The sequence below is a fragment of the Lissotriton vulgaris genome, chromosome 5, assembly GCF_964263255.1.
Source record: "Lissotriton vulgaris chromosome 5, aLisVul1.2, whole genome shotgun sequence".
Taxonomy (NCBI): Eukaryota; Metazoa; Chordata; class Amphibia; order Caudata; family Salamandridae; genus Lissotriton; species Lissotriton vulgaris.
The window spans coordinates 1,932,681,579-1,932,699,906 of NC_141693.1; the positions used below are offsets into that span (position 1 = coordinate 1,932,681,579).

General features: G+C 46.4%; 2 protein-coding genes across 5 annotated transcripts in view; one reads left to right on the plus strand and one right to left on the minus strand.

The window, feature by feature from the left end:
- Positions 1-2,595, minus strand: part of SKIC2 (SKI2 subunit of superkiller complex) — a 213,455-nt gene extending 210,860 nt beyond the window's left edge. The window contains exon 1 of the mRNA XM_086924568.1: positions 2,141-2,595. Within this exon, the coding sequence (XP_086780694.1) occupies positions 2,141-2,159 (19 nt within the window). The 5' untranslated portion in view covers positions 2,160-2,595. The remainder of the gene's footprint in view (positions 1-2,140) is intronic.
- Positions 2,596-2,635: 40 nt separating this feature from the next.
- Positions 2,636-18,328, plus strand: part of NELFE (negative elongation factor complex member E) — a 49,512-nt gene continuing 33,819 nt past the window's right edge. For 2 of the 4 annotated variants that reach the window (XM_086924570.1, XM_086924569.1), the window contains exon 1: positions 2,636-2,782. The gene's annotated coding sequence lies outside the window, so the exon portion shown is untranslated. Of the gene's footprint in view, positions 2,783-8,467; positions 8,507-18,328 lie in introns of those variants that run through there. The other 2 variants (XM_086924572.1, XM_086924571.1) reach the window with 2 other exon arrangements.

Here is an 18,328-nt window from a genome sequence, read left to right on the forward strand (position 1 = left end):
TCCACCGGAACTCTTCACATCGAGCCGCCTGCAGCATCTTCAGCTCCAAGCACTATCGACCAGATTGACGAAACCCGACACTACTTCGACCCTGTGCACCCGCTTCCTGTGGGTGAGGTAACTCAGCTCCGCCGGTGCTCCTGCACTGGTACACATCTCAAGGGCCTGTGTCTTAAGTTTCAACTCCGTAGGTCACTCGGAAGGTTCCTAACTTTCTAACTTTGTACTTTTTACGCACCATAGACTTTGCATTGGAAAGTGCGTGCACTTTGAACACTCCACCCGAGTCCCGCGGGCCTTTCCCGACTTAGTCACTGCTAGTCTCGAATAGCTCCAGCGATTCCCAAGGCCCTAGGCCTGTTCCCTTTCCTATTGGTATCTCTTATACCACTTTCTTAGTATATGGTTTAGGTGGCCCCTAGGGCTCATCCATATTGTGCAACTTTTGTGTATTTTAAACTGTCTTGTGATTTAACGCTTGTGCTTCTGTGCTCATAAAGAGTCCAGGGGATTTTATAGTTAATAAATCAATATATATTTTCAATATATATCTGTGTGGTGTCCCTTTCATTTGGTATTCAAGGGGGTTGTGTATGGTATAACAGCTGGCTTCACATGCCTTTCAGAGTTTAGCCTAAGACTGCTTTGTCCACGTTACCACTAGGATAACTGGTCTACAAGGTTGAATTACAACCATCATCATAAGGCATGGTACAAAGTGATCACTAAGAATCAGTGAGCATTATATACCAGGCCAACTTCTCACAGTTGGGTAAACAACCAGGACTAGCTGGTGGAACACATGGCACGTGGCCACCTGACAACTATGTAATCAGAGGGTGCCAGCTCATTAGCTGGTATTGTACAGCTTCAGGTCGGTCACTGCACTTTAAATTCGAGTAGCTGGCACTGGGCCCTGGCGCCTTGAAGTTGAAAGGATGTCTTCAAAGCACGTCCGGAAGAAGAGTCTTTGCTTGCATCCTGAGTTTGAAGAGCTCCTACCCCCCTCACCACCCGAACCATAATTACACACAATGACTGCCACTGGATGAACTTACTCAGTAATGCGAGGTGATGCAATTAGGAAGACAAAATCCACCATAGAATTGAGCTAATAATCGACCCTGCCTATACAGAAACCTAAATGGTTGGGGGTAGGGTAACCAACTGGCAAATTCAGGACGGAAAGTGTCAAAATTCAGGACAAAGGGTCAAAATTCAGCATAAAACTTCGGAACAAAAAGGTATGTTTTACAGACACATCAGAGGAAGTTGTGCAATAGTATATAAGTAAGTAAATAGACAACCACTTAAGTACAAGTAAAAATAAGTTCATATTAGGTGGAGACAATGGTGACTTCACTGTTTTCGGTATGCCCACAGCTTTGATCGGGTCTTTTTGTGGGATTTCATATGATAATAATCGATTCCAGATGCATTCCTTCAATTTCGTTGGCACTTTTGTAAAAATCGAGCCTTTGAGTCAAAACGGTGTAGCGCGTCTGCCCACAGGGCCTTGCTTAAAACATGCCACAATCTTTCCCAGGAAAATTTGAGCTCATTAGCTCCCAAACTACGCACCACCACCTCACTGACAACATTCAAAACAGAGTCGAAAGCCCTTCTTCTTCAACGACATTTGAGCTCTTGACATCTTAGCCAACCTCTCCGATGGATATGTGCACACCAACATCTTTAGATTAGCCTCGGACCACTGCCCTGAAACTTCTCTTTTAGACCCCTCCAGTTGACAACCTGCTCACTGTCTCTAATTATACTAACTTCGTCTTCATCGAACAACTGTAACTCTGAACCTTATGAAATTACTAGTTATTTTGTAACTTTGAACCTTCTGTTAACTTAATGAAACGATCTATGACCCATGTTCTAAGGTAACGATCTACGTTCTTATTATAAAGCGGCTTGCACCTTTGAGTAATGTCCGCGCTACATAACAAAAGCATAAATAAATATATACATTAAGTATCTACTTAAAGCCATAACAATGCACCTCCTTATAACGCCTACCAATGCCCTGCGCCCCCTTTTATTACCAGCCTCTCCAGTGGCCCAGCCTTGCATTCATCTCCCATTCTCAGTCTCCTTAACCCCATGCTATCCCATCTCTGCAGGAACTTACTCAATCTCTCCAGCTCCATTCTCCTCTCTTCACTTCATTTCATTACATGCCACGGAGTTGCAGCTGAACCGGAAGTGATAACCGGCTCGACCTCTGCGGGGCGGAAAAGAGCTAATAGAGCGCACACGCCGGTGATAATCGGAGCCATCGGTGCCCCAGTGCAGCAGAACTTCGTTTTGCTATTGTGTACACACTGCGGCAGTTTAAGAGCGTCGAGGCAGAGGATAAAACCAAAGCGAAAACTGTCACAACCATTTGTTATATAAAAAGGGTAAAAGACGCAATATGCGAATGCTGACGATTATTGTTTGTGATGAAGGGCCTCATAATTATGTTTATTAGAAATAAGACTATACATGCAGACAAAAAATATCACTAGATTGGAGAAGTATGACAGTTTAAGTCAAGCACCACCACCAAGGTCTCGTCAGTCCTTCTTCTCTTTCCCGCACACTGTCATTGGGGCAGAAGCGACGTAATCGTCGGCTTCTGGGTGCTGCTGCCGTTGCTAGGCACCCAGTGCTGAGAGGCGCTGGACTGTGACGTCATCTCCGCGCCTGTCTGTGTGTGTGTGTACAGTAGGAGTGTGAGAACCAAAGGTGCATCTGCAGGACCAGAGGTGTTAGGCGTTAATTCTGAAGGGTATGTTTATCCTATGCCTATATATGAGTTTGTATTCCTGTCATATGTTCTCCCCTCTGCCAAGTATTTGCCTATTTTTGAACACTTTAAACGTCAGTCTCCCTTCCCTGCTCAGTTTACTCATGGGTCTGAGCAGGTACGCCAGCTCAATGGGTCAAATTACAAATAAGGCTCGCTGTTTTTACTGATTTTTCACAGATAAATGCAGACAGAAAACTTTTGTTTCCCTGTCTGTATTTATCTTTAATGTGGATAAAAACGGAAATTTGGTTGCTTTTGGGTGTTTCTAAATATGCTCTGCCATGAATGCCTGGCCAATAGCTCTGTGGATTGATAGATAAGGAGTTAAGAAAGAAAGGAATTTTAGTAAATAGGTTTAAACTGCAGTAGACGGGGACAGTTGTGAAGTGTGGCTCAATGGTTAGAGCGGCAGACCCTGATGCAGAGGTCTAGCCCGGGATCAGGGTTCCATTCGCGGGTCTTGGGCTCAAAAAATTCCACGGACCTGATAATTCTCGCCTCGGTGCCTATTCCAATCATGGAGTCCCACTCTGCAACTCAGGGCAATAGCTTGCTTAATCCCCACAACGCTAAGGATGCCTGGCCTCCACCAGGAGTGGAAAGCCAGGATGGGTTCCACAGCGGTATTGCTACAAGCGCCTTGAGACCCTTACCGGTGAGTAGTGCGCTATACAAGTATCAATTTACATTCACAGGCACAAGTTTGATTCCGAAATTTGCATATTTTCACATGAGCGCATTGATTTATCTTCTTCGGATGTTTATATCTACGAAACTTGGCAGGCATTCAAGCGTGTGTTCATATTTATCGGTAAATAAATATGGAAATATACCAGTTTCAGACTCCTTTATTACACAAAACACAAAATAAATATGGCTAAACAGATAAAATGACAAAAAAATAAATATGGATAAATACAGACTGAAATGTCAGTAACATAAACCGGAAGCCCTAATTACAAAACAGACCCAGCGAAACCCAAAACCGTGTATATGTATAGCTTGTGCGCCCCAGGGTTATTTGCCTCTGGCGGTTTCACTTTTCAAATTCAGTGGTGCTACTGCGGAAAAGTTTTTCAAAGTTCAAGAGCTAACACTGCACACTCGGTCAGTAGTTATTTCAGATGTTGTGGGAAGGCTCAATGGAACATGGGAGATATCGGGCCCGGGCCCGTTTAGAATTTAATCCTTGAGGCAAAGTAGAGCCACTGCAGGTGACTTCTTAAATACTGGGAATGCATGAATTTGGGGAACATTACATGCCCAGGCAGTTGACTTTGGAATTTTATGGAGGAGTGAGATAAGCTTCTTGGGAAATTCGTAGCAGTTTAGTCTACTGGAACCTACGTTTCCTCCCTGTGCCTGTTTCTACCATGGGCTATTGCTGTTAAGTGATTAAATATTTTGTTTTTATATTCTTAACTATTTTGCTCCTTAAAGCAGCGATACTCTAACTCAATTGCTCTGATTTTATTTGTATCAAACTTTAAATTTAAACACAACCAGTGGAATATGTTAAGATATCTACCATGTTATAGCAGGCACTTGCCTCTAGTGTGAAACTGTCTGAAGGAAAAAAAGGTGTCATTTAGGTTTCTTTGGAAAGTGTGTAGTTGTGGTATGTTGTTCTATGTCTTTGAGGCGTGTGAGGGTCTTACATCTGGTTTGGTCATGCCAGTGCAAACTTATCATTCTTGTATGCATGCACATTTTTATAGGGTATGTGAGAAGCAATAGAGCTCAATCCATGCAGTATTTGTTCAGTGTACGCTTGATGGGTGTCTTGCCTTGTTGTTACACTCACTTCTCTATGCTGTAGACAATCGGAATAACTGGGTAGTTTTTAGGTTAATTCAAATTGGAGGAACAAGGAGCTTCTTAATAGGTCCAGCACACACGCTCCTTATCACAATAACTTAGAAATATAGAAGTGTTCAGTTCCTTTTACACAGACAGTGATTTACGCGTAATTCAAGTCAGTGGAATGCGCTCCAATAGGACCAAGTGCCCTCACACACACACATACCGAGAGGTGTCATGCTTCATCATCTGGGCATGCTCCTTGTCGGGCCAGTGCTGCAATTTCCAATGGGCACCCACTAAGGGGCTCTTTGTCGGAGATCTTTTAAAATAGCTGTATTATGAAGTGTGGATTGTGTGTAGTGTGGTGGAAGTAGCTTAAAATAGGTATAGTGATGCTTAGTTAGGGTACATTTTACTGGTGAAGCTCACTTCCCTAATTAAAAAAGTATGGTGGTGCTCATATGGGATACAGTGGTCCTAGGAGCAATCGTGAGAAGTCTTTGAAAATGTGAGGTCAATATGTTTCTTGCCTATTATAGCCCAGAAGGGTCTGTTGGCAATTCGTCAGGACCAGAGATAGCTAACCTACACTACTATGTGACTAGTTCAAGGTGTGTCGTGGTTATCCTACTAATTAGTCACAACATAATATTCACGGTAAGTATCTACCTTTTTTGTCGTACCGACCTGAAGGACATACAATTACAAACAATACACGTTTTTATAGACTTTTTACAATTTTGTCTAAAAGAGGGCTCAATTCAGAGTTCCAATTTGCATTTATCTGCTCGACCGTTTGGTCCGTTCTCAGCCCCAATGAGTAGTTTGTGGTGACAATTAGTCAAGGGAAGGGGTAAGGAGGTAAAAAGGAAGTGTGCCCTAATCGCGTCCCAGCATACACTTTACATAGGACTATAATGATGGACTTTTTAGTGATAAAAGTTTTTTGGGTAATCAAATGGTTTTTTGTTGTTTTTTCGTCTTGATACATGTGAGCAAACTGGTTATTTAAATTTAATGCCCAAGTGTTCATAAATTCATGCTTGTCAATATAAGTAAATCGTAATTTTTTGGCAGCCCCACATCTGTGCTTACAGAAACATGCCACTTTGAGATTCACTCACCCAATTTCAGTCTGTGTCGGTCACACGGAAGTTACTGGAGTGAACCACTCATTTGCAACCTAAAGAGTAAGAGATGCACGGCAAGGGTCAACAAATATTCCTACCGCCATTCTTTCATACCGTCATGCTTCTGCTCGGTACTCACTCTATGGCGGAGTTCAGTGAAACTATGCACCTACCCCGGCTCTGGTCTCCGTAACAGTGTTGTTTGTTCCGAGTGATTAAATAAAGTTTGTATCACTTCCTTTTCATTGTCCAACAAGACTAATACGTCAACCATGGTGGCCATCTGAAGGAGGGCGGGCCGGCTGATTGCACTTCGTTTTCTAATGCTTAGTATGTGCCACTTTCTAATGGTCATTGAACTGGTGTGTGTCCCGTTATGGCTCCATTAGGGAAAGCGTTCAGGCATATCGATCCATAACTATTTGTGCTGCTTAAATGAAAGTCAAGATTAACCAATTATTGCATGATGCTTCTCTAATATTTTACTTTCACAGAAACGAAACATTGCTATGCGGTGGCGCATATGGGGACACACAAAAGGGGTGTTTCATGTATTAGGGCATGTTAGAGGACCCAAGTTTGGATGTCTCGTGGGCCATGTTCTCCATGAAGGATTGAGGTATGATAGCTGATCTTGTGCAGAACGCAGGTTGTATTTATTTATTAAGCTGCCTCCTTGTTATATCATCATTCAGTCCAACTCTATGTGTGGAAAATCTGAAAATTCGCTTTTGCTCCTTCCTAAATAGGGTTTCTTGTCTTATCTGTCTGTAAGCCTCAAGTATTGTCCAGCTGAGTTCGTCTGGCGAGTGACCGACAGTGGTGTATTGGTGGCACATCTTAGTGTTGTTTCTTTTGCATCTGATATTACTGCGATGTTCGGTAATTCGTACCTTGGCCGCTCGAGTTGTCGAACCTATATATTTGTGTTGGCAGGGTCAGGTAATCAAATATATGCAATTTTGCGTGTTGCAGTTGGTATGTTTTTGTTGTGTCCATGTCAGGGTATCTGTCAATTCTTCTTTGTTGGCTTTGTATGAGGACAGAGACCGCATTGTCCACATGAACAATTGCCCACCACTGGTGGCAAATTCCAAAGTGGTCTTTGAAGTGGGAGCGTGTGTGGATTTGGCCTTGTGTTGATGAGAAAGTCTTTTAAATTCTCTGTTCTTTTAAATGCAAATCTCGGTGAATTGAATATCAGATTGTCTGTTTGCAGGATATTCCAGTGTTAATAACTTTCTTAATCGAGTTGGACTATGGAGTGATTGTGGTCACACACGTCTTGCCACCTGATTGGGGTCTCTCTCGTGGTTCTAGAAGGGACTCACTATAGTTATTCCGTGCTCTCTTTTGTGCAATTTCTATTTGTCTTGGTGGGTACTTGCGTCTAACCAAGTGTGTCACCAAATCGGTGGCTTGTTCTTTATAGTCATTGATGTTGCTACAATTGCGGCATAGCCACAGAAACTGCCCATATGAAAGATTCTCCCGTAGGGCCCTCTGGTGGTGACTGCTAAACAGCAGTGGGCTGTGGCTGTCGGTGGGTTTTTGTTATGATTTGATCAGCAGATCTAGTTATGGCAGCTTTTCATCTGAGACATTCGCAGTAAATTTAAGGTATGCGTTCAAGTTATTGATCCATCCTATGACGACGTTAACAATGTCCTTGTCTCCTTTACAGAAAATCAGTATATCGTCGATGTAACAACACCACGTCACTAGATTACTAGTGTACGGGCTGGTATGTGACAGGATGTGCTTTTCTTCAAAGTCTCTCATGTACAAACATGCCAGTTTTGGGGATAAAGTGCTGCCCATTGTAGTCCCCTAGATTTTGTGAAACAGGCGGACTTCAAACCGGAAGGAAAGTTTCTGTTAGGGCTAGAGTAGCACACTCCATTATAAAGCTTATTGGTGTGTAGGATGACCAGTCTCCTGACCTCAGGATTTCCTCGACTACCTCAAGTGTAGCCCTCTGAGGGATGTTAGTACAGAAGGCTTTTACGTCCAGTATGATTAGGAGGTCGATTTGTGGTTTCTCAATATTAGTGCATGTGATCAGGTTCAGTATGTCTCATATCTTGAACGAAAGATGTAGGCTTTTTGACCACATTTAAAAAAAAAATGATCACTAAATTTGGATAATGGTTCCAGCAGGGAGCCAATCCGAGAGACTATGGGTGTTCTTGGAGGAGGAGAGATGCCCTTGTGAATTTTGGGTAGGGTGTAGAAGTAAGGTATTTTGGGGTTTTGGTTAATCAAGAAATCTGCCTCATTCTTACAGAGCTACCCTTCAATAATTGGTTAATCATGACTTTCATTTAAGGCAGCACAAATAGTTATTACAAATCAATATGTCTGCTTGCTCTCCCTAATGGAGCCATAACGGGACACACACTAGTTCAATCACCATTAGAAAGTGGCACATAACTAAACATTAGAGAACTAAGTGAAATCAGCCCGCCCGCCCTCCTTAAGATGGCCGCCACGGTTGACGTACTAGTCTTTGTGGACAATGAAGTGACACAAACTTTATTTAACCACCCAGAACGAACAATACTGTTACGGTATCCAGAGCCGGGGTAGGTGCAGAGTATCACTGAACTCTTCCATAGAGTGAGTACTGAGCAGAAGCATGACGGTATAAAAGAAAGGAGGTAATACGCATATTCTTTGTTGACCCGTGCTGTGCATCTCTTACACCGTAGGTCGCAAATGAGTGGTTCGCTCTGGTAACTTCTGTGTGACCAACACTGACTGAAATCGGGTGAGTGAATCTCAAAGTTAAATACAATAGAGCCACCCAATATTCCCACAGGGACTGGGTATTTATCAATAACAATTAAACCGGTGTCCCAGAAGGAATTATTCTAATACTATTCCATCAATTCAAAATCTTGCCACAAAAGTGGTCAACAATTGAAAGTAGAGCAAGGAAAAAAGAACAGATTTAAACTGTTTTTTTATTACTCAAAATTCTCACTTTTTTGTTCTTTCTCTTTTATACACAAATCTAAAATATGGCAACCAAAATACTACTATACAGATGACGAAAGTTCTCAGTAGTATCAGGCAACTTTTGCTATACACATGAAAAACCACATATCATGTCGAAACCAGTATTTTCCAAAATGCAATTATTTGATATTCAAATTAATGTGACAACAGTAAGCAAAACGTTGCCAGGCGTCGACGTTTCGGTCCTTAATTGGTTGAAATAATCCACAGGACCATCTTCAGGACTATGCGCTGCACATATTAATCCAAGACCTCCAGCCGGAAGTCAAAAATGATCGAAAGGTTATACACTGTATCAACCTCCTGTCCAACAATGTGGATGTTTACTCCCAAAATGCAGAATCCGTCTCCAAAAATTCATATAACAGTGAAGGATTTTGGCTTTTATCCGAGTCACTCGCAACACTTAATGGCGGTGGTGAGGGGGCCGTAGTACACAACTTCGTATCGGCATCGGAGGATGCCGATACGAAGTTGTGTACTACGGCCCCCTCACCACCGCCATTAAGTGTTGCGAGTGACTCGGATAAAAGCCAAAATCCTTCACTGTTATATGAATTTTTGGAGACGGATTCTGCATTTTGGGAGTAAACATCCACATTGTTGGACAGGAGGTTGATACAGTGTATAACCTTTCGATCATTTTTGACTTCCGGCTGGAGGTCTTGGATTAATATGTGCAGCGCATAGTCCTGAAGATGGTCCTGTGGATTATTTCAACCAATTAAGGACCGAAACGTCGACGCCTGGCAACGTTTTGCTTACTGTTGTCACATTAATTTGAATATCAAATAATTGCATTTTGGAAAATACTGGTTTCGACATGATATGTGGTTTTTCATGTGTATAGCAAAAGTTGCCTGATACTACTGAGAACTTTCGTCATCTGTATAGTAGTATTTTGGTTGCCATATTTTAGATTTGTGTATAAAAGAGAAAGAACAAAAAAGTGAGAATTTTGAGTAATAAAAAAACAGTTTAAATCTGTTCTTTTTTCCTTGCTCTACTTTCAATTGTTGACCACTTTTGTGGCAAGATTTTGAATTGATGGAATAGTATTAGAATAATTCCTTCTGGGACACCGGTTTAATTGTTATTGAATCTCAAAGTGGCATGTTTTTATGTGCACAGGTGTGGGCGGCCCAAAAAATGGCGGTTTACTTATATTGACAAGCATGAATTTATGAATTCTATGGCATTACATTTAAATAATCAGTATGCTTCACATGCATCGAGACGAGAGAGAAAAATATGATTACTAAAAAAACTTTTTAGCACTAAATGTCCATCATTATAGTCCTATGTAAAGTGAATGCTGGGATGCGGTTAGTATGCGTTACCTTTTTACCTCCTTACCCCTTTCCTTAACTAATTGTCACCACAAACTACTTTTTGTGGCTGAGAACGGACCAAACGGTTAAGCAGATAAATGCAAATTGCAACTCTGAATGGAGCCCTCTTTTGGCAAAAAGTGTAATAAGTCAATATAAACTGCGTGTATTGTTTGTCATTTTATGTCTTTCAGGTCAGTGTGACGAAAAAGGTAGATTCTTACCTTGAATATTATGTTGTGACTAATTACTAGGATAAAGCTGTCCTCACGTTCTGAGGGGCGTCTCTAACTTGCACTCAAGAGATAAGTTATCACTTCTTGATAAATTCTTCTCAATAGACTTTAATGAGTTAATCCAAATATTTGTATATTGGTATCAAACGTTATTTCAGCATAACAGTGACTCTCATGTTGCGATATCAAATTAATTGCACATGTATTCTTATGCCCAATGCATTTCGGGCAATAGAGCCCTTCATCAGGGGCTTAATGTCTGAAGCATCGAAGAAATTAAGGATCGGTACCCGGAATGGTAGGTATGCCAAGGTAACATAATGAAATGTGAACAGCAACGTAAAAAATTGATGCTAGTTGAAGGAAGGTGGAATCTGACTGCATGGTTATCCCCACTTTTTTTGCGGGTGGTTTGCTTTTTTTCAACTTAGTTTGACTTGGATCCTGCTAATCAGGACCCCAATCTATCTGCTTTGTCCCTAAATTGATTGCATACACTTTAGGTACACTCCAGATTGGATTCTGGGCTACCCTTATACGTTCCTAGTATATGGTATACTATATACCCAGGGCATAGGTACCCCAGAGGCCCCCCAGGGGCTGCAGCATATATTATGGCATCCCTGAGAGGCCACTCAAATTGACACCACAGGTCTGCTGCTGCAACCTGTGTAAGGTGGTGAATGCACCCATTACTGAGATATAGGTTCACTATGTCTACCTTATCACTGCACATATATACCTATCAGTCACCCCTAGTGCAGGCCTTCTCAATCCTGAAGGCAGGGTGCTGGGTTTTACATGAGAGGGTGTCCATGCATGAGCAGGGCCCCTCTGCAGCCTTCATAATCTATTCTCCGGGGTTGTTCTGTGGTGCAGCCATACCATATACTCTTAAGTGCATCCTAACCTCGCGGTAAATGCTAACGTTAAAACGGCTGTACAGAAACCTGTCCTGTTTGGTTTCAAACACCTTGGAATCATACCCCCCTTCCAGTAACTGGCGGTGGAGGTATGATTCCGCCCTCCTAGAGGGAGAAACACTGGTACACCCGGTACCAGCTTAAAAGAATCCTGGCATCGCAAGATGGATGCTACTTGTCACAGACTCACGTCTTCCCTCCTGCTGCTGGATGAATCTCCGGCAGGGGACAATAGGTTTCCTGTCACAGAGAGGTGTAACCACCTCCCAGACAGGCTTTAGTTTATTGAGGCTGGGTGGGTGCATTCCAAGAGTGCTTTGATGTCTGCACTGGGGGCACATTTGGTGTCCCTGTGCATAGTCCAGCTCAAACTGGTTGCAGGGGCTATCAACCCATGCTCTGTCACGAAACTGGACAAAGGACATGGGTGTAGCCACCCCTCTGTCCTGACCCTCCCATGGGTGGGTCCCCAGAGTTTGTCCCACCCCTTCTTTGGGTATAAAGTAGGAACCCCTGGCTACCAGACTTTAGATTTACCTGGACGAAACTCTGCTACAGAAACCAAGTACTTCGATGATCTACACTGCACTAGATGACTGAAGAATCTCCCTTGGAGTAAAGGAGTTACTCCCCTGCGAAGCAGGCACCAAAGACGCATCTGACCAGTTTGCAACTCCGAAGCTCCTGAGGACTCCGAAGACTTTTGCAACACAGGAGGTGGGTTTCCAAGTTTCCCCGAGGTCGACTAGTGTGCTCAGCAATCCCGAGACCCGTATCCCTCGTGGGGACCGTGCAACCCGAACCCCTGGGCACCGTGTCCATTTGCAGAAGCATCTGCTTTCCGGCGACCTGTAAGCTGTGCTTTGGACTACTTGTAGTCCAGACCCCAAGCATTGATTCCATGGAAGATTAACGGCCTACACTCCACAAGTATTCCGTGAGCTGGTGTTTTGTGATTCCTCTCGCGGTCCCTTCGCGATCCCTGGTCTGTCGACCTGAAAGTCCCTGAGAAGGGAACTTTACATTTCAACAGGCTTTCCTGGTTGCTCCAGACGTGCTCTAACTATCCATCGCTTAGGGAGTCCCCAGGACCTTGCTGGTCCTCACCAAAGCATCTTTTCTCTAACCGCGTGGGTTGCAGTTGCCAAGGCTTGTTGGCGCTCAGTCCGGACACTGACCCCCCCAGCACTGGCCATCCTTCGTGGGACAGCTCGCCTGTGGACTTAGGTCGTCGTCGACGTCTACTGGTCCCCGTGGCTGCAGAGTCAAGCTTCATCTCATCTAACCTGAAGCACTCAACATTGGTGGGCATTCGTCTATCGTGCCCCTTGTCACTGGAAAGTGACCCAGACTCTGTCCCCTCTGCTTTCAGGTTCTTCTCCGCTTCGATCCAGGCTTAGATTACACCAGACACATTTCCTCTTCACGGCAGCAGCACTTTGCAACATCTCGCCATTAACCCCTTCCATGCTCATGACAGAACGGTTCCGTCATGAGCGTCGGTTGGCCTATGCTTATGACGGAACCGTTCCGTCATGGTTCCATAGGTTCTTTAGAACCTTCAGCACCGCAGCGGAATTCGCGCAGCGCTGAAGGGGTTAAAAACGACGAAGATTCCTGACCCTATTTGACACCTATGCACCTGGCTTCCCTGGGTTAGGTAACACGAGTACTCCGGTACTCACATTTGTGCTGGCCTTAGAACCTTCTATGTCTGAAAGGGTTTGCTCAAAGTCCTCTCCTAAGTGTCCTTATTCTTTAAAATTCCAACTCCGACTTTCCCATAGAGTTGTACGTAACTCGTGGCTGTGTTCTCGCAGTGCACGCGTCCCCGTGGGTCCCCTGTGTCACTACCATGGGTGGTTACTTGGGGTCCCAGCGATTCAACGTGCTCTAGGCACTGTCTAGTCAAGTTGTGGTTGTTATACCACTTTTTTTGTATATGGTCCAGTCTCCTCTGAAGCCTGCTGTATATTGTGCTATTTACTGTTGTTCTAGTACTGTAATATTGTGTGCCTTGTTCTCTAAACTCATAAAGAGGTTAGTAGAGAGTGTTGAGTAATAAATACATATATTTTATTTATATCTTATGTGGTTCTCCTTTCATTTGATCCTGATTCAGGTAGGTCGCTTCCCCACACTGCACAGCACCACCTGTGTGCCCGTGTCCCACTGCTAACTGCCACTGCCTTAGGCTCTAGGCCCCTCTGCCTGAGCTGTGTTCTCTGGACATTGTCATTTTGTTGAGCTTGTTGTCTCCTGTTTTGCTCCTTTTTAGGTTTTGCCTCGCGAAAAAGATGCGCTCTGCGCATCTTTTTTGCGCAGGCAAAAACCTAATGAGTACTGTGTGTGGGTTTGGGTCGGCCCTCGTCATTCATTGGCTGGCTCCATAAATGGAGCCTAGCCAATGGACGAGGGGCCTGTCCGTCAATGCCGGACCAGACACGGGGGCGTTCCCGAGATTCTTTGGCTTTTGCCGACGTCACGCGACGCCGGGAACGCCCCCGAATCTGGTCCGGGATTGAGGGCACCCGCCGGGAAAGGGCATGAAGGTCAAACCAAGCTGCAGGGAGGTATCGCCGGCAGCCCGTCATCCGAGGAGATGGTTGGCTGCAGGGAAAGTAGGAGGCATGAAGATTATACCGTGCTTACTTTGAGCAGCTGAGCTGGTTGCAGGGGTCCACCAGCGATCGTATTTGAAAACCCGCACTTATTATTGTTTTAACACCAGCCTCCATCCAAAATAAGAGAGAGAAACGGGGTGAAGACTGATAAAGAAAATGACGGTAAAACGCTGACAAAGGGAGAAAGCAGGGATTAAAAAAACCCATGCATGAGTGAAATAAATGGGCAGGACATGTATGGTGGTTCATGAAAGAGATATGAGGTGGAGCTTCAGAGTGGAGCTTCAGAGTGGAGCTTCAGAGTGCAGAGTGCAGAGTGGAGCTTCAGAGTGGAGCTTCAGAGTGGAGCTTCAGAGTGGAGCTTCAGAGTGGAGCTTCAGAGTGCAGAGTGGAGCTTCAGAGTGGAGCTTCAGAGTGGAGCTTCAGAGTGGAGCTTCAGAGTGGAGCTTCAGAGTGGAGCTTCAGAGTGGAGCTTCAGAGTGCAGAGTGGAGCTTCAGAGTGCAGAGTGGAGCTTCAGAGTGGAGCTTCAGAGTGGAGCTTCAGAGTGGAGCTTCAGAGTGGAGCTTCAGAGTGGAGCTTCAGAGTGGAGCTTCAGAGTGGAGCTTCAGAGTTCAGAGTGGAGCTTCAGAGTGGAGCTTCAGAGTGGAGCTTCAGAGTGGAGCTTCAGAGTGGAGCTTCAGAGTGGAGCTTCAGAGTGGAGCTTCAGAGTGGAGCTTCAGAGTGCAGAGTGGAGCTTCAGAGTGGAGCTTCAGAGTGCAGAGTGGAGCTTCAGAGTGGAGCTTCAGAGTGCAGAGTGGAGCTTCAGAGTGGAGCTTCAGAGTGCAGAGTGGAGCTTCAGAGTGGAGCTTCAGAGTGCAGAGTGGAGCTTCAGAGTGGAGCTTCAGAGTGCAGAGTGGAGCTTCAGAGATGAGCTTCAGAGTTCAGAGTGGAGCTTCAGAGTGGAGCTTCAGAGTTCAGAGTGGAGCTTCAGAGTGGAGCTTCAGAGTGCAGAGTGGAGCTTCCGAGTGGAGCTTCAGAGTGCAGAGTGGAGCTTCAGAGTGGAGCTTCAGAGTGGAGCTTCAGAGTGGAGCTTCAGAGTGGAGCTTCAGAGTGGAGCTTCAGAGTGGAGCTTCAGAGTTCAGAGTGGAGCTTCAGAGTGGAGCTTCAGAGTGGAGCTTCAGAGTGGAGCTTCAGAGTGGAGCTTCAGAGTGGAGCTTCAGAGTGGAGCTTCAGAGTGGAGCTTCAGAGTGGAGCTTCAGAGTGCAGATTCAGAGTGGAGCTTCAGAGTGCAGAGTGGAGCTTCAGAGTGGAGCTTCAGAGTGCAGAGTGGAGCTTCAGAGTGCAGAGTGGAGCTTCAGAGATGAGCTTCAGAGTGCAGAGTGGAGCTTCAGAGTGGAGCTTCAGAGTGCAGAGTGGAGCTTCAGAGATGAGCTTCAGAGTGCAGAGTGGAGCATCAGAGTGGAGCTTCAGAGTGCAGAGTGGAGCTTCAGAGTGGAGCTTCAGAGTTCAGAGTGGAGCTTCAGAGTGGAGCTTCAGAGTGCAGAGTGGAGCTTCAGAGTGGAGCTTCAGAGTGCAGAGTGGAGCTTCAGAGTGGAGCTTCAGAGTGGAGCTTCAGAGTGGAGCTTCAGAGTGGAGCTTCAGAGTGGAGCTTCAGAGTGGAGCTTCAGAGTGGAGCTTCAGAGTGGAGCTTCAGAGTGGAGCTTCAGAGTGGAGCTTCAGAGTGGAGCTTCAGAGTGCAGAGTGGAGCTTCAGAGCGGAGCTTCAGAGTGCAGAGTGGAGCTTCAGAGCGGAGCTTCAGAGTGCAGAGTGGAGCTTCAGAGTGGAGCTTCAGAGTGGAGCTTCAGAGTGGAGCTTCAGAGTGGAGCTTCAGAGTGGAGCTTCAGAGTGGAGCTTCAGAGTGGAGCTTCAGAGTGCAGAGTGGAGATTCAGAGTGCAGATGCAGAGTGGAGATTCAGAGTGCAGAGTGGAGATTCAGAGTGCAGAGTGGAGATTCAGAGTGCAGATGCAGAGTGGAGAGTGGAGCTTCAGAGTGCAGAGTGGAGATTCAGAGTGGAGCTTCAGAGTGCAGAGTGGAGATTCAGAGTGGAGCTTCAGAGTGCAGAGTGGAGATTCAGAGTGCAGATGCAGAGTGGAGATTCAGAGTGCAGAGTGGAGATTCAGAGTGCAGATGCAGAGTGGAGAGTGGAGCTTCAGAGTGCAGAGTGGAGATTCAGAGTGGAGCTTCAGAGTGCAGAGTGGAGATTCAGAGTGGAGCTTCAGAGTGCAGAGTGGAGATTCAGAGTGGAGCTTCAGAGTGCAGAGTGGAGCTTCAGAGTGCAGAGTGGAGATTCAGAGTGGAGCTTCAGAGTGGAGCTTCAGAGTGGAGCTTCAGAGTGGAGCTTCAGAGTGGAGCTTCAGAGTGGAGCTTCAGAGTGGAGCTTCAGAGTGCAGAGTGGAGCTTCAGAGCGGAGCTTCAGAGTGCAGAGTGGAGCTTCAGAGTGGAGCTTCAGAGTGGAGCTTCAGAGTGGAGCTTCAGAGTGCAGAGTGGAGATTCAGAGTGCAGATGCAGAGTGGAGATTCAGAGTGCAGAGTGGAGATTCAGAGTGGAGCTTCAGAGTGCAGAGTGGAGATTCAGAGTGGAGATTCAGAGTGGAGCTGCAGAGTGGAGCTTCAGAGTGCAGAGTGGAGATTCAGAGTGGAGATTCAGAGTGGAGCTGCAGAGTGGAGCTTCAGAGTGCAGAGTGCAGAGTGGAGATTCAGAGTGGAGCTTCAGAGTGCAGATTCAGAGTGGAGCTTCAGAGTGCAGAGTGGAGCTTCAGAGTGCAGATTTAGAGTGGAGATTCAGAGTGCAGATGCAGAGTGGAGATTCAGAGTGCAGAGTGGAGATTCAGAGTGGAGCTTCAGAGTGCAGAGTGGAGCTTCAGAGTGGAGATTCAGAGTGGAGCTTCAGAGTGCAGAGTGGAGATTCAGAGTGGAGCTTCAGAGTGCAGAGTGGAGATTCAGAGTGCAGAGTGGAGATTCAGAGTGGAGCTTCAGAGTGCAGAGTGGAGCTTCAGAGTGCAGATTCAGAGTGCAGAGGAGCTTCAGAGTGGAGCTTCAGAGTGGAGCTTCAGAGTGGAGCTTCAGAGTGGAGCTTCAGAGTGGAGCTTCAGAGTGGAGCGTGGAGCTTCAGAGTGCAGATTCAGAGTGGAGAGTGGAGCTTCAGAGTGCAGATTCAGAGTGCAGAGTGGAGCTTCAGAGTGGAGCTTCAGAGTGGAGCTTCAGAGTGGAGCTTCAGAGTGGAGCTTCAGAGTGGAGCTTCAGAGTGGAGCTTCAGAGTGGAGCTTCAGAGTGGAGCTTCAGAGTGCAGAGTGGAGCTTCAGAGTGCAGAGTGGAGCTTCAGAGTGTCAAGAGCAATGCCAATAGCTCTAACTTTAACAAAGGCAAAACCATTGCATTGTAAATGCTTGTTGCCTCTGTGTGCCCTTGCCTTCTGTGCCCCTCATTGCCCCCGCTGATGCCCTTTTCTCTCTGTGCCACCGTTTTTCGCCAGTTTTTTCCCGCCCCTGCGGCCCTGCCCCCCTGCTTGCCCATTCGTCCTCCCGCTCCCACCACCCAGGTGCTCCTCCCTCCCACCTCCCCTCATAATGGCGGCCGCTGCGCAGTGAGGAGAGCGACCCATGACCCTGATTCAGGTAGGTCGCTCCCCCACGCCGCACAGCACCACCTGTGTGCCCGTGTCCCTCTGCTAACTGCCACTGCCTTAGGCTCTAGGCCCCTCTGCCTGAGCTGCGTTCTCTGTACATTGTTTTTTTGTTGAGCTTGTTATCTTCTGTTTTTCTCCTTTTTGCCTCTGTGTCTCCTTGCCTTCTGTGCCCCTCTCATTCTCCCCGCTGGTGCCCTTTTCTCTCTGTGCCACTGTTTTTCGGCCTTTTTTTCCCGCCGCTGCGGCCCGCCCCCCTGCTTGCCCATTCGTCCTCCCGTCTCCCAGCAGCTCCTCCCTCCCACCGCCCCATATAATGGCTGCCGCTGCGCAGGCGCGCCTAAGGCAACTCGTCTGCGGCCGTCCACGCCTGGACCACACCCAGCACCAGACCCCCTGGCCCCCACGAACGCCGTGACACCTGACGCTGCTACGACGCCAGCAGCCTCCACGCACTCAACCCCAATCGACCACACACCTTCTTCCAGAGCACCCCGAAGGAGAGCCATGGACCCTTCTCCTGCCGGAACTACCGCTACACCAGCCCCCAAACCACCACCACGCCCACCAGGGTAGGTCACAACAGCCTTCGATGCCTTCTACTCAACACCTGCTCAGTCTGCAAACACACCTTCGAACTCTGCGACCTCCTCGACTCCACCTCCTCTGACGTCGCCTTCCTGACGGAGACTTGGATGAACCTCTCCTCGGCACCCAACATCGCTATAGCTATCCCTGACAGCTACAAGATCACCCGCAAGGACCGCACTAACGGAACAGGAGGAGGAATCGCCATAGTCCACAGAAACAACCTCA